Here is a 16634-nt window from a genome sequence, read left to right on the forward strand (position 1 = left end):
GAGATGTGGGGCTTGGTTGTCTCCAGTAGCTTTTGGAACATTTTAAACATCTCGCCTGCAACATTATTTACCACAATTACTGCCAGAAAGAAGGCAATCATAACGGTGGCATAACACAGTTGGGGGAAAGGCTGGGAACAAATCTGGGAGCAATCAAGAAGGCTGGGTGGAATTTAAGAGGGCACAGGAGCAAGCAAATTGGAATGGTTCTGAGGAGGAGCTGTTGACCAGCCTGCCAGCTAGGAGGCAATTAATGTGTTTGGTAGCCATGGGTATCAGCTGTATGAAGGGCTTCTCAATAACCTGCTGGATTGCGCTATCTCCAGCACTGATGTGTGCCATTGGTGTCCCCACTAGTCCGCATTAGTCCAAAGGAAGCATACTCGTGCATGGCTCTTTCCACAGGAATGGGAATCCTGATCACTCAGGGTTCCTGTCCCCATGAAGGAAGCCCCATGAAAGTACATCTCTACATTTATATGCCCCCTCCCCCACTTTCTGGCTGACATCATATGTGCTTTGGCTGCGTAGGGCTGGTCATGCATCCAGGGCAGTCTCGAGCAGGTCGCGCGCCCTGGCACTGAGGGGCGGAGATCGCTCCAGCGCCCTCGCAGGGCGCAGCATGGCTTCCGCGCGGCTTCGCCACGCAGTGCCCTCCCTACCGGCCCGGTGCCCTGGCGCCCCGCGCCACCAGGACTCTACCTAGAGCCAGCCCTGCATGCATCTTAACAACAAGACTAACTGACCCATTATTGAGAGCCCCTTCACATTCCCATGGCCCTAAGCAGCAACCGTAAGGTGGGTGGTGCTGTTGATGAAGGAGGAAGGAGCAGAGAAGGCGGGTGGAGATTTATGCAGAGCAACACCATTACTCCAAGAGGTTGTGTTTCTTAGCCTCTCCCTGTGAATATTGAATAAACAACATTGGCAAGAACTTTCCTTGTCTTTTCCATTCCTGGCAACCTACTGTGGGGGGTTGGATCCTCTGGTGCCTGACATTTACTAACCTTTATGCCATTCCATTAGTGCACTTCTCAGCTCACGGACAGAAGTATTTTATTTCCCAATGTCTTTATTTCTTATGCAGGGTCCAGGCAGTTGCCTGAAGTGTGCCCATGTAAAAGATGGTCCTCATTGCGTTAAGTCGTGCCCTGCTGGTATTTTGGGTGAAAATGATACCATTGTCTGGAAATATGCAGATGAAAATTCAGTGTGTCAACTATGTCATCCAAACTGTGTTCGCGGGTGAGTAGAAATACTTTATTTTAAAGCAAATTAAAGTGGTAAGTATTTTAATTTGTGAATCTTAACTGTGTAAACAAAAATACTAGAAAATTAACTTACAAGATACAATCAAAACTTAAACAGAATTGGCACATTCTAAAGATTTGGAAGTGATTTTGGTGTTTTAGGTTTAAAGAAATTGATTTGATACATGGGGGCATATCAAATCTTAAAAGAGATTACCGGTAGTAGTTGAAGGTGGAACTGCTGAAGCTGTTGTGTCTGGTATACAGAAAAATATGTAATGTTGTCAGGTTGAAATCCAATTATTTTAACTGATGTCATTAAGGTTCAACCTGCATGTCCCCCCCCCCATGAGCCAAGATGAGATGAGATGTGAAGGGAAAGGTTAAAAGAGACCCTTTCCCAGTGCCATAGCCCTGTTCTGATTTGGGTCCCACTCTTACAGCTTGTTAACACTTCTAAAAGACTGAGACATCATAATGGCTCACACCTAGTTGTATGTGGGCAGCCCCCAAAAAGGCCCAGTTTTAAGAACCTCTTGGATTAGAACCGTGCTGACACCTGGTGGATATTTAATATATTGTATTTAGGGACTCCCTTATGGTACAACAGGATTGCCTAGCCCTAAACAGATCTCTCTTTTTTTCAAAAAAAAATTATTCATTTTATAATAAAACGAAATACATCAAAAACATATCAAGTACATAACAATAAACACAGACACAAAACAAATAACAAAGACGAAATATAACTTTCTTGATTCATAAACTTTCCTTCACATTTTATGGTGACTTCCTCAAGTCCTCCCTATCTGCAGTTCATTTTCATTCATCTTTAGCAATTTCTAAATAATATCTTTAACTCACACTATCTAACCTTTATAACATAATTACTCTTAATCCTTTATCTCAAATTACATTAACTTTCTTTAAATCTAAACATTAAATTCTAAACCTACAGCTTATAACAGGCATCCCCAAACTTCGGCCCTCCAGATGTTTTGGACTACAATTCCCATCTTCCCCTACCACTGGTCCTGTTAGCTAGGGATCATGGGAGTTGTAGGCCAAAACATCTGGAGGGCCGCAGTTTGGGGATGCCTGGCTTATAACCACTTCCAATCAATTCATACTAATCAATTTTACAATATTTATTTAAATAAACTTTAAATTTCTTCCAATCTTCTTCCACCGACTCTTCTCTCTGGTCACGGAGTCTCCCGGTCAGTTCAGTCAGTTCCATAAAGTCTATCATTTTCATTTGCCATTCTTCCACGGTTGGTATCTCCTGTGTTTTCCATGTTTTTAGCTATCAATATTCTTGCTGCTGTTGTGGCATACAAAAAGAAAGTAACATCTTTTTTGGGAATTTCTTTTCCGACTATGCCCAATAAGAAGGCCTCTGGTATTTTAATAAATGTGTTTTTCAACACTTTCTTTAATTCATTATAAATCTTTTCCCAGAAGTCTTTTACTATTGAGCAAGTCCACCACATGTGGTAAAAGGGTCCTTCCACAGCTTTACATTTCCAGCATTTATTTTCATACGTATGATAAATTTTTGCTAATTTAACCGGTGTTAAATACCATCTATACATCATTTTCATCATATTTTCTTTCAAAACATTACATGCTGTAAACTTAATAGCCTTTTCCCACATCCTCTCCCAACAGATCTTTAAAAGGGATACGTGCACTCAAAGCTATTTTTGGTTGAAAAAATAAATGCAGTGCCAGCACTCATGTAATGATAGAAGTGCTGTGGGTGCCAGAACAAAAAAGAGGTTCTGGTGATTTCAGCCCTCTTGACATAATATGCTGGAGACAGTTCTCTAGTAACACTTCTTTATTAAAGCAAACAAGACTGAGCTCTGAGGAGAGGAAAGCTACATTTATCTGGACGGGGGACTAGCTAGAAAGGGATACATTTTGGAGGGAACAATATCAGGCAATCACAGTGCTGCCTTTTGGAGGGAACCAATAAGACAGAGGATCCAAATACAGCAGCTTAAATGAACCAATAGTAGCTGTACCTTCCGGGAACCAAAAGGCAGTTATTTTACCCCAGGCATCCCCAAACCTCGGCCCTCCAGATGTTTTGGACTACAATTCCCATCTTCCCCGACCATTGGTCCTGTCAGCTAGGGATCATGGGAGTTGTAGGCCAAAACATCTGGAGGGCCGCAGTTTGGGGGTGCCTGCTTTACCCTAATGCAAATACAGACAATAGTAATTCAGATATAAAATCCTTTGACTCAATACACAACAGAATATATATGCAGAAAACTTCTGTCCGTTTAAGTCTTGTGACTTCCACCTAAAGAACTGGAGGGCAGCTGAGAGAGAGACATCAGGCGTGCACCTTGGCCCCTGGAACCCAGAGCAGCTTTTCCGCTGCTTGCAGAGAGGCCTCGTGGGCTGTGGCATCGCTTCTCACAGCAGCCTCCAATTGGGGGCAGCTGAGAAGGAGGGAACAGACATGCACCCTGGCTCCTAGCCTCATAGCACTGGGTTCACAGGGGCCGGGGCACAGGCCCGTTGCATCCATCTCAGCTGCGCCCCAATTGTAGAGTGCCATGAGAAGGATGCAGCAGCTTATGGTGCCCTCCCAGTGAACTCAGCACTGCTCACAAAGGCAGCACTGGGCTTGCAGGGCCAGGGCACATGCCTGCTCACGGCACCCCGTGAGCCCCATGTTGTTTTTGCAGGTCTTGCAAGGTAGTGCTGGGATTGCGGGGTGCCATGAGCGTGTCCTGCTTTGCAGCCATGGGTAGGGGTTGCTCCTGCGGCTTGTCCTGGCCATGCCTCACCTCCATGGTGTGCCCTGCACATGCACCCTCCCTGGGCCAGGGAGGCTCCGTCGCTGCATCTGTGCACATATTCCCAGCAGTTTATCTGTTTAAGAATGTTAAGAGGGGATATTTCTGATTCTTTAAAATATGCACAACTTCTGTGGACTGTTGTCACAAAATCCCAAATGTATAGACTAAAGGAGAAGCTAGTTTATATAAACAGCTTCTAAATCTTGAGAAACTCTGGTATACACACATCTCTGCTATCCATGAAACAGAACTGTATTAGCCTTTTGTGGGCAAATCAGTGTTTTTTGCTCCTCCATTATAAAATCACCTTGCACGTCATAAGTCAAGTCATTGAGATTAAAGATTTCCCCTCAAACAAAAAATTGTTCTGTTACACAGGGTGCACTGAATAGCCTGAGGTCTGGAATTGAGAGATATCCCTTTGTGTTAGTTCTATCCCCAGATATTTTAAACCAATACTTTTCTACTAGCAAGAATGTTAAAAGTGAGCATTTTGTCCACTCACAGCAAAATTGCTGGTTCCTTTCATGTAGGCCAGCAAACAGTTGTTTCTTTGTGATAGGATGCTTTGTGTCATCTTTTTGATGCCTGTGAATAAGGCACTGCTTTTGAAGAGACTGAATTTGTACTTTGGGAGGGGGGCAGGAATTGGAGGTTCTGTGCACCGTTTGAATAATGGACTTGAATAATGTTCTGGCAGGCTCTCTTCCCAGTATGCTTAAGACAGTTGCGTTAGAAGCTGTTCCTTTAGTACAATGTACTCTACTCTTTTAACAAATGCATCTGGTTCAGGGATCTTGACATTTTCCCAGGTCCTGTATTTCCTTAGCAAGCTTGTTGTCTTTATATATTAAAAAAATGTGTGCAGGGCAAAAAAATTGAAATGTCCATTGAATAATCTAGCAGTAAACGTATTAATTCTGCTGCCTCTTCTCCGTCTCTCTCTGTGTTCGTGTGTGTGATTTTTTTACAGGTGCAAAGGACCAGGGCTTGAAGGTTGTCCTAATGGGTAACTATTGCTAACTATTGCTAATTAATTACATGTCTATACTGAACATAACATGTATACACACACACACACACACACACACACACACACACACACACACACACCATATTTCATGGTTAAAATGTGTTTTGCTTATGGCTAAGATATAATATTGAAACACTAGAAATCTAATGACCCTCTGAATATACAACATGAATTTCCAATGTGTATATATAATAGTCCCTGGAAAGGTACAGTTTAAGCACAGCAAGTTAGTATAATTTTGACTGTTCTGTAGTTTCCATTTTTTCCCCTTCCTCCTCTTCAGATTTCTGTTTGTTAATAAGGCTAATATGTAACAGTCAATTGATTTTTATGTTGATTTAGGCTGGCTGTCACAGCTCTGCATTAATGTTTATATATATAAAAATGTAAAAATCGTGAAACTGCGTTTGACACTTTTCTCCGTAACCGCTTGACCGATCGTCCTGAAATTTTGACACAACGATCCAGGCCACTCCTAGAGCGTTGTTGGGGGCAAAAATCCCTCAAATCACACACCTGCCCAGGTACAGACCTGCTTTTCCACCAAGTCAAACAGTGCCCTCAAGTGGCGTAGTACCCCCCTCCAACCCCTCCCTTCCTGTGAAATCTAAGCCACACCCACAAACCAAATGACATCATCATCAACCAAGCAACTGAAAATCCCCCAAGGCGGCCATTATCACACCACTACGCCTTTGTTTAATGTAGGCCCCTGACAGGCTCGGGGGGGGGGGAACCACAACAACGCACTTGGGGGCATGGCAAGGGGTTTTTACTTTACCATTTAGCACCACTAACCCCCCCCCCAAAAAAACCCCACCAAAAAACCAACATTGCCAAGTGGAGGTCGGGGCCCGCCTGGGGGGGGGGGTGGCACAGGGCACAGCACAGCCTTTGATTTATGTAGGCCCCTGCATGGCAAGGGTTTTTTACTTTACCATTTAGCAACACTACCACACCGGTCATGGGGGGGGGGGAAACAAACTGAATAGATCATGGATCGGGACACATGGGGCCAGTCACAGGGATAAACCACAACAACACACCACACCCACAAACCCCGCCTCTGCCACGATATCCTGTAAAACAGGAGGCCTTGGCTCCATTTTACATACTAGGCCTCAGGTCTACAGCCCATTAAATACTATCCCAAATGGAGCCCTGGGTGGGAGGTGGGGGGAGGAGGAGCCCAAATAGGTCATGGGCTGACGTAGGGTGGGGGGGTAGATAACCCACATCAACACACTTGGGGGCACAGCAAGGGGTTTTTACTTTACAATTTAGCACCACTACCCCCCCCCCAAATCCACAAGACAAAAATAAATACCATCCTTAAAAACGTCCTGAGATACGCTGGTCATGGAGGGGGGGGACAACCTGAATAGATCATGGATCGGGACACATGGGGCCAGTCACAGGGATTAGGCACAACAACACACCACACCCACAAACCCCGCCTCTGCCACGAGATCCTGTAAAACAGGAGGCCTTGGCTCCATTTTACATACTAGGCCTCAGGTCTACAGCCCATTAAATACTATCCCAAATGGAGCCCTGGGTGGGAGGTGGGGGGGAGGAGGAGCCCAAATAGGTCATGGGCTGACGTAGGGTGGGGGGGTAGATAACCACCCCATTTACAATCCCCTACCTTCCCCTTGCCACTTCCTGGGTTTTTTATGGAACTGAAAAACTCGGGTACTTCAGAATGCACCTTTTATTGCCAGGCCCTTACAGGGCCCGGGCCAGGTAGATAATGTGGCCCTGTTTTTAACCCTTTTGTTACTTTTATCATTTTACTGATTGTGAATATGCTGACCGAGGCCCCCTTTAGATTCGGAGGCCCGTCCCAAGAGGCCCATATGACCCCCCCTCCTTCTGTCTGGGCCTGTCTGTTGCTACGGGACTATGGGGCTTCGCTATTTGACACACACCCCCGGGGTTGGGATTCTTTAAGTAGTTATCTGGGTCCCAGGGCACATCATCATCCCCTATCCTTAATCTAAATATATAGAAATGTTCACGATTCGTTCGCAGGGGCCAATGTATGGAGATACAGGCGGGAGGGGACAACAGAGGGCTCAGACAAAAGTAAATACTGGGAAATAGAACCCAGAAACTGACAACTCCTTCTCCAATGATGTGGGCCAGTGTAGGAAGATACCGGGGGTAGGGGCCAACACTCCCCAGGAACAACGGAAGGTTCAGACAAAAGTGCATGCTGGGAAATAGAACCCAGAACCTAACAGTTCCTTTTCGAAGGGTGGGGGCCAAGGTATGGAAATACAGGGGGGAGGGGCCAACACTCCCCAGGGACAACAAAGGGAAGGGTATCCTACCCAAACACAGGGATGAGCCGGGGTGGAGGGAGGAGGGGCAGGATACGTCATGGATCATGACAGGGTGGGGGGGTGTCACAGGAAAGAACCACAGCAACGCATGGCCGGGTCAGCTAGTTTATTATTAAATTTATATACTGCCCTTCATCACAAAATCTCAGGGTGGTTTACAAAATAAAAACACAAGTAAATCATAACCCCCCCCCCAAAAAAAACACCACCATCACATTACAAGGCTGTAGAATACTAATCAGCCCAAGGCTTGGTTGAAGAGAAACCTTTTTACCTGGCACATAACTATATATGATGAAGGCTCCAGGTGAGCTGCCCTGGAGCAGAACTAGAAGAATAATCTACCGTAGTTTTATTTTGTCCCCCCTTCATTTAAAATCAAGATTCTCCGCTTTGGATACTCAGTAGATAGGGAGTTGGCTTCCTCACCCTCATATGAGATTAAAGATAATGACTTCTGTTTTTGCCTTCTAGTTCCAAGATCCCATCCATTGCGGCTGGAGTCGTTGGAGGAATCCTGTGCTTTGTCGTTATCGCATTGGGCATTGGCCTTTACCTTCGCAGGCGTCGCATTGTTAGAAAACGTACTTTGCGCAGATTGCTGCAAGAAAGAGAGGTAGGTGCAGCAAACTGTTTCGTAATGTGCTGCCCAAAACTGACACAAACAATGTATGCCAGGGTCTTGGAGTCTTTTGCAAATTACCAGTGCTAATAAGCAATTATTTCCTATTCATTGCATGGAATCCAGCTGTCTTCCCTCAAAGAAGCACATCGGGGGTGGGGGGAGATAACACTTTTTTAGCAGGACTCAAACAATAGTATATTCTTCCTAGGTAAATAGGACTCTACACATGCTACTCAAGGCCATTGTGCAATCTGTCATGGCCATGATATTATGCCATACTGTGACCCTGTTGATTCTGGACAGAACCTAGCTCATATTTGAGCTAAACACATTGGAGCCTCCATTTCTCCATGACACTTGAGATTTCATACCTGACCTTCAGACTGTAATGATAGATTTGCTTACCTTGAGCTTTAAAAACAAGGCTCACAATCTTGTGGGTTCCTTGCCTTGTACTACATTATGTTATTCAGGAAAATCTGGTGAAATGTAAGTTTGTCACCAGTTTTGGTTTTCTCAAAAAAAAAAAAAGAGGTAATCCTATCTGGGTTTTGTTTTTGTTTTTAATATAAAAAGTAGGAAGCCTATCACTTTAAACCATTCATTCAGTAGCACCTTAAAGACCAACTAAGTTTTTATTTTGGTATGAGCTTTCGTGTGCATGCACACTTCTTCAGATACACACGAAAGCTCATACCAAAATAAAAACTTAGTTGGTCTTTAAGGTGCTACTGAAGGAATTTTTTTCTATTTTGCTTCGACTCAGACCAACACGGCTACCTACCTGTAACTTTAAACCATATTCTTTTGGTATTTGACAGCTTGTTGAACCCCTGACGCCCAGTGGGGAGGCACCAAACCAGGCACTCCTAAGGATTCTAAAGGAAACCGAATTTAAAAAAATCAAAGTTCTTGGCTCCGGAGCGTTTGGTACCGTCTTTAAGGTAAGGTCAGAAAAGGAATGAATTATTCAGATTAATCGGAATGTTCTCTAATTGTATGTTGGAAGTAACACTTCTTCACTGCTCTTTCCCCTCCCTTCCTTCAGCCAGAAACTGAAAATAGGATTAGAAACAATCTTTAAACTTTAAACTTTGTTTTAAAAGCTAGTCATGGTTACTAGTAATTGTGGTTACACCAGTGGTACAGATTCAGTTCTGCACCTAGTTAACATTAACTAAAAAGAAGGAGCAGGAGGAAGCCTGAATGCTCATATTGCATTCTCTGTTCCCTAGCTAGGAGATGGGGCCATTTTACATCTGATCTGGGCCATTGCTGCTGCCACTTCTCACATTTGAGTAAGATGTTAATTAAAGCGTTGCAAAATCTCTATGAAAAGAGGAAGTTTTGAGCAATCTTTTAGGAAATTTGGCAAAATCTACACTTCCGACAGATTTTCCCAGACATTTCAGCGATTAGTTATTTCTGCCCAAATGCTGTTTACAAGGGCTGGATCATAGCTATGTCTATGAAATTCCAGACATATGGCAGCCCTAAATAGAACTACTGCATTATTCAAACCCTGGTCAGAACACGAGAGGGTGGTGGTCTCTTCCTGCCATATGATTCTGTGATCATTTCCATAAATTTTGTGATATATACTTAACCCTGAGGGGTTACCTAGCTCATTGTTGGCTTCTGCGTTCAAATCACTGTTGAAGTCTCCATATACTTTTCATCCAAACTTTTGCTCTTTAGTTCTATGCTAAATGTAACCTTTTTATTTTACAGGGGCTTTGGATTCCAGAAGGCGAGAGAGTTAAAATTCCTGTAGCAATTAAGGAATTGAGAGAGGCCACATCACCTAAAGCCAACAAAGAAATTCTTGACGTGAGTCCCCCCCCCACACACACACTTTTGAAGCATTGAAATATTGGTTGTTGGGATTTTATAGCATGAAGACAAATATAAATTTATTGTTGGCTTCAGTTCCTGCGCTCACAAATGCATGTTCATCCTTAATTGGGTTTGGAGGGGAGACACTTTACATTTTCCATCAAATGCTTTTAGGAAGTAATTCTAAAGTAAGGTTGCCATATTTCAAAAAGTTTTGGGCCAAAGTTGTTGAGGTTCCAACATGTCTTGCCTTATGTCTAGATTTCCCCAGACATTTCAGCAATTTCTGCCCAGGCACGGCTTCCATCTGCCATATTCCAACTATGTCCAGGAAATTCTGGACGTATGGCAACCCTATTCTAAAGAGAACTGTTGCAGGCAGAGAAGGAGGTTCATGGCTAGAGATGCCCAGAGACCTCCACCATTGTTCTACAGGAAGAGATTTGGCCCATGGTGGGGGCCAAAATGAGAAAGGCCAAGGGTCTACAGGATCCTAACCCTCCTTGTTCCCCCAACATGCTCTTAAACCAGCAAAAGAAAAAAATACCCATTAAGCTGGTATAGTTTATTGCCTCCCCTTGCAATTGTGGTCAATGGGAGGGAAATTCTACACCCGGGGAAACACTAAGGCAAGGTGGGGGTGGAACATCATCAACTTCTGCCCTAACTGATGCAAGCCAGGAGGAAGTGGTGGTTTCCTCTGCCATAAAATCATTGCCTGCTCTCCCTGAGGATAATCCTGCCAGCCTGTAATAGCCAGTTTTCAATTGCATCGTCTAAAACTTTCAAAGTGAACAAATTCTTAATATGAGCAAAAGTAGGGCTGGGGTTACAAAGTTGCTGTTTTTTTCAAATAAGGAAGTTGCTTTTGATACATTTTGTTTCACTTTAGTATCTGTGGGATTTGCTTTATATTTCAAGGACATTTTTGAAGATCTGTTTATCAATTTGGAAAAAAAAATCTGCAGATACTTTGTCTAGGAGAAAAAGCTAACTCCTCTCACCATTGGAAACGTAATAAAAATAAAGAATCATGCCACTTTTAAAGTCTGCTTCATATTAAAGCAAAAACATGCACATGGTGTTATCTCCTAATAATGATTTTATATAATAGCTTTCAATGGTTGCTGCCATGTAGCATGCATGGTGCATCAGTATTTCTCCAAAGAGGTAAGGCTGAACAAAACAACCATCAACCATAGACATATAAAAGGAAAAGTGATGTTTCAGTATCGTCAGGTTACTAACGGTTGGTCTAGGATGGTGATTGTACTCCAAAAAATGAATTTGTAACCATATGATTATTGTGGGTTGGGAAGCCCTGCCTCGTCGTGAGCAGCTGTGTCCTTCTCAGTGTTCTCCAGATGAAGGGCACCTGAGAAGGAAGCAACAGGCCTTTGCCCTGGCCGTGTGAGCCCAGCGATGCTTTTCCCAGTGGAACTGCTTGCGGGGAGGGCACTGTGGGCTGTTGCATCCTTTTCATGGCACCCTCTAGCTAGAGGCAGGGGCCGCTCCCACGGTGCCCCCCACCCCCACGTTGGCCCTGCGTGGCCCTGCGTTGGTGCACACTCATCCTGGCCACAGGCGGGGGATGCTCCACCACTGCTTGTAGTCTTTTGGAGATAAACATATATACAGATGCAAACAAAGGATCTCTGTTGCTCTAAATAAGTTCAGCAATTCAAGATGTAACGCTGGACAAGTAACACCGACTAACAGTCACACTAACTGAAGTCTAACAAACTGACAAAACACCCTGAGCTGACATGCATTGATTACACTGGTAATACTATAGCAACTGACTTGGCACCCAGCTCATCCATGGGATGATTTGCATGCATGAAGGAAGTTAACGCCTTCTCATGTCCACTTACTCCAACAGAAGAGCCTAATCTTTTTCTTTCTTTCTTTTTAGCTAGTACTAGATGGCCAGGGGGGGCTGAGCTGCTCACCCTCTGGCTGACTCTCTGCTGCATTCCAGGGTGGAGATGGGCCAGGGGGCAGCCAGGTTGGTGCAAATGTGTTGGTAGAAACACTGGATTGGCTCCACTGATGCCTTTGCACTGCACCCTTGGCTTTCCCCTCCTCTCCTGGATCCTGGTTGCAGCCGTGACTCAGCCAGAGGAAGGCTAGATGAGTGACACAGCCACACCACACTTTCCACTATTGTTTCTTCCTCAGAGTATTGTAAGGTAGCAGATGAATCTGTTTATGGTGTTGACCCTAGCCTAGCCTAAAAGACTCAGAACTCGTTCCCACATAAAGATATGAACAAACAAACAAATTTTCCCTCTCAACAGCAGCAGCCGCATACATCAAAATCCTAAAGTACATTACACCCTTTAAGAAAATATCCTAAAAGACCCTAGATTCCATTAAATGTTTGAATAAATGGTATCATTTTAAAGTGCCTCTGGAAGACCATTAAGAATGGCTCTGAGCAAACAAGCAGGAGGAGTGTGTCCCACAGTTAAGGCACCTCAGCAGAGAAAGGCTTGTCTTTTGTGCAGCCCATCTCATTTCCAAAGTCAGGGGCACTGAGAGTCAGAATTTTGATGAATTCTGTAGGCCAAGTAAGTTTGTACAGAAGTAGGGTGTCCTTCAGGTATCCAGATCCCAAGACTATGAACTATCATGTGTTTCTCTGCACAATGTCTTCCATGTATTGGGTTGTATAGAGCAGGAGCAAAGGTCCCCTGGCCCATGAGACCTCCTGGCCAGTGAGCACCCTTCCTTGACCCCTCCATTCCTCAATCCCCTATTGCCTCAGTTAAGTTTTTGTTAGTGCTAATGCAAGCTCTCTCTTTTAAAAGCCTAAATGCCACATAAGGGGAATCTTTGTGGAGATTGCAGCTGGGGGAGGAAGGGTTAACCTGACATGTTAATCATTACACCACACTGACAAATGTGTTTGATTGTGGTCCCTGTCTTGTTCACACTGATGTTTAGCCATGCAATCTCATTTCTTGGAGGAGTCATGCTGAAAGTGGAAAATCACAGTAATTCATGAGTGTCTTTCTTAACTTTCAATAAGGTTGATGAGACTGCCAACTGTGTCCTGATTTCAAATCCATAAAGCGGGTTCTAAAACTCAAAACTCTTCCTTTAAACAAACCTTGCAAAAAAGAAAGTGAAAAGACATCTGTGTGCAGCTGTATAATTTTACATTTTATATTTGGTGCTGGGTGCTTTTTTGAAAAATGTAAGTTGGTAATAATAATAATAATAATAATAATAATAATAATAATAATAATAATAATAATACATTTTATTTGCATCCTGCCCTCCATGAGACAAATCAGTTGTAGTAATCCACAAATAAATAATACAAACATAGATAAAACACACAGTGCTTATTTTGCTGTTGCTTCTGAAGTCCCACCTGCATGGGCCACTGTAGGTGCATTTCTGGAATGTTCTAATCCAACTAAGAGGTCCCCTTTCTGTGTTGTGTTCTAGCATGCAGCAATCCTGTTGGGCAGTGGGGCTAACTCCCTTCCTCACATTTTCCCTTTTCCACTGTTACGTAAACCAGCAGGATCTGCCATTAGTTCTGCTGCTTCTGAACTTTTCTGCAAGTATTAAAATCCAGTTCATTCTCCAGCCACAGCTCGTAATGACTTTATTAGGATAAGAGCTAATTCAGGAGATTTACCATCAAATACCACACATACTTGCAGCAGGTCATGGCGTACCTCAGAGATTTCCAAGATAAAGTGTAAAAACAAGAGCTTTGCTGTAATTTCTCCAAGCATTTTAAAGAACAGATGACTGCACAATGGCTTCATTATTCTCTCTTTGAGGGTTGGCGTCTGTTTCACTTGGCAGTATCAAATTTAATAAGCTCTGTCAAATTCTGGAACAGCTCCATTTTCTGTGTGGCCAACATATACACACATCCCATACAATTAAATTCCCAGTTTAGTAGACTTCAGGTCAACTTTTTGCAGGAGGGTGAGTTGGACTTTAGCACAGTTTGGGGAATATTGACTTAACTAAAAAATTAATACAGCATGTATCTGACATAACAGGAAGCAGAGGAAGAAGCAAATTTGGTTCACCATTCTGATTCAGCTACAGTAAATGGCAGTATCACAAGTCTTTAAACTTTCCTCGAAATAACTTTTTACAATGTTTTGTTAATATAGGTATGTGTTACACTTACACACACACACACACACACACACACACACACACACACTACATTTTATACACATATCTACACCAATGTTTATATTCCCAGACCCCAGAACTCAGGGTGTAGTGTGTACCATCAAGGAAGGAAGGAATTAAATAACAGCAACCACAACAACAACCACATAGGAAAAGTTGGAGCTGCAGCAGATATTACAATTGCCAAGAGAAGCTTCTGAAAACTGATTCCACATACTGTAGTGAATAATCTCTGTCACATGCAGAGGATTGGTGCCGGATTAAACCCTGTGGAGCCCCCCCCCCAGGCAGTCAAAATCCGGGGGGGGGGGCCTTGTGCACGGACTGTAGTGGGATAACACTGAACTAAGAAAGCTTGATTGTAATTATATTTCAAGATCAAATTAGCATTATTTTGATTCATTGTTGTGTGGCCCCTAAAAGGTGTGGGGCCCATAGGCTGGTGCCTACTCTGCCTAGAGAATGATTATCCAATGTTAGTTAAGCTCAGTGCTTTTGTTCTAAAAAATGTTTAGGGGTACTACTACTACTACTAATAATAATAATAATTCATTATTTATACCCCACCCATCTGGCTGTATTTCCCCAGCCACTCTGGGCAGCTTCCAACAAAATATTAAAAATACAATAAAACATCAGACATTATAAACTTCCTTAAACTCTCATTTTCCTACTCATATTGAAATACTGCCCTTCAATGAGGTCAAACTTATATTCACAAAATGTTTAGGGCTATGTGTACTCCTGCGTACGCCCAGAAAAAAGCACCGATTAAGCTTAAATCCATTGGTTTCATTGGATCTACTCTCCATCTGACTTGGACTAGTTCACCATGTTCCATGGATGGTAGGGCAGCAGAAAGCAGTTAGAAACCTCTGACTTTCGGATGACTGGAATGTATCCTACTGAGTTAGATCAGTTGCTCCGATCACTTTTTCTCCTGGCCCTGACCCCACTGGCATGTGGCCCCCAGAAGGTTCCCCAATAATGAATGTGACCCTCAGGCTCAAAAAGGTTCTTCTCCACCCCTACTGTCTGCAGGAAGCTTTTAACTCTGAAATGTAGGGCATTCCATTTGCACTTTGTATTTATGCAGCAGTTCTACCACCTCATTCTTTATAACAGTATTTATATTTATTAAAATGTAGAGTCATGCACAAAGCGTGATGAACAATGCCATTTCCCCCACCTAATTACTTAACAATATCATTTAATGTGCTTCAGTTTCTTTTTTCTCCTCTTTTTCCTGATCAGGAAGCCTATGTCATGGCCAGTGTTGACAACCCCCATGTGTGCCGTTTGCTGGGAATCTGCCTCACCTCCACTGTTCAGCTCGTCACGCAGCTTATGCCTTATGGCTGCCTTCTTGACTACGTTCGAGAGCACAAGGATAACATTGGATCCCAGCACCTTCTCAACTGGTGTGTGCAGATTGCAAAGGTAAATTAAGGAATTAATTTCAACTAGCTGCTTGACAATGACTGATATTATACAATTTAAAGAGCTAGCTGAAGCAGACAGAAGGGAATGATTATGATTACATCCACTAGGAATTCTGGATTTTTGGGAAGCTGTTTTTGAAAACTCAGCTGAATTTTAAAACTATCTAGCCACACAGTATGGATTGGTGGTGCATATTTGTTTTATTAATATTATTTTTCAAAGTTAAGACGCACACTGGGTAAGTAGTATTAGTCTTGAAGTTCTCTAGGTTGGTAAAAGGCCAACTCTGCTTGTCTATAAATCAGAGCAAATCCATCACACAAGCAGGAAAGCAGATCCCAAAGGTGCTTTTCCACAGAGTTCATTCCTTTATTTCTTCCTATGGCTTTGAAATAACATTTTCTGAAGGATGTTATCTTTAATTATCTGAAGCATAGAATTTTTCTCAGCGCAAAAGCATCTCAAGAGGCAGTTCATAACCTTCCTAATAAAAAAGGGAGGGGATTTTGAAGTGGAATATCAGAGTACTATGAAAGATGCAGTTACTATCTATATCTAAATCTAGAAACTAGTATATAATCAAATTATGCTGTAAATCACCTCTTTTTCTAGGATGAGATCAAATAGATTATTACCTAATACATGGCATTCTAGTTACAGTATATTATAGCATAATACATGCATATACTCAATTGTGGAAGGAATAGCTGATTTAATAAACTGTAACTATTAAAGTCCTTGACTGAGGTTACTCTTGATAGGATTTTGTTGGGGTTGTTGATTTGATTTGTTTGAGAATAACAGCTCATCAAAGCTACATTTATTTCATGAAAAAAGCCTTTTTTGTGGCCTTCTGCCAGTTTGCTAGGGTAAGTTGTTTGGCAATATTGGGAGCCCTTAGCATATTGTGGGAGTTCATCTGAAAATGTTTAGTAGATACTATGATGTTGGTCCAAGGTTAATGGAGAAAGGATGGGGGTGGACACTTGGGAGAAAAACATTTTCCTACTACTGTGTCATCGTCACATTTCTGTTTGGGGGGATTTAACACACACACACACACACACACACACACACACACACACACACACACAAGCATTAACAGGC

General features: G+C 42.9%; 1 protein-coding gene across 4 annotated transcripts in view; it reads left to right on the forward strand.

Moving 5' to 3' along the window:
• The window catches only part of EGFR (epidermal growth factor receptor), a 155326-nt gene that overhangs the window by 119160 nt on the left and 19532 nt on the right, over window positions 1-16634 (forward strand). For all 4 annotated transcript variants that reach the window (XM_035101352.2, XM_035101351.2, XM_035101353.2 and 1 more), the window contains 6 exons: window positions 1088-1245; window positions 5043-5078; window positions 7925-8066; window positions 8897-9019; window positions 9807-9905; window positions 15339-15524. In XM_035101352.2, the coding sequence (XP_034957243.2) occupies window positions 1088-1245; window positions 5043-5078; window positions 7925-8066; window positions 8897-9019; window positions 9807-9905; window positions 15339-15524 (744 nt within the window). The remainder of the gene's footprint in view (window positions 1-1087; window positions 1246-5042; window positions 5079-7924; window positions 8067-8896; window positions 9020-9806; window positions 9906-15338; window positions 15525-16634) is intronic.

The sequence above is a fragment of the Zootoca vivipara genome, chromosome 12, assembly GCF_963506605.1.
Source record: "Zootoca vivipara chromosome 12, rZooViv1.1, whole genome shotgun sequence".
Taxonomy (NCBI): Eukaryota; Metazoa; Chordata; class Lepidosauria; order Squamata; family Lacertidae; genus Zootoca; species Zootoca vivipara.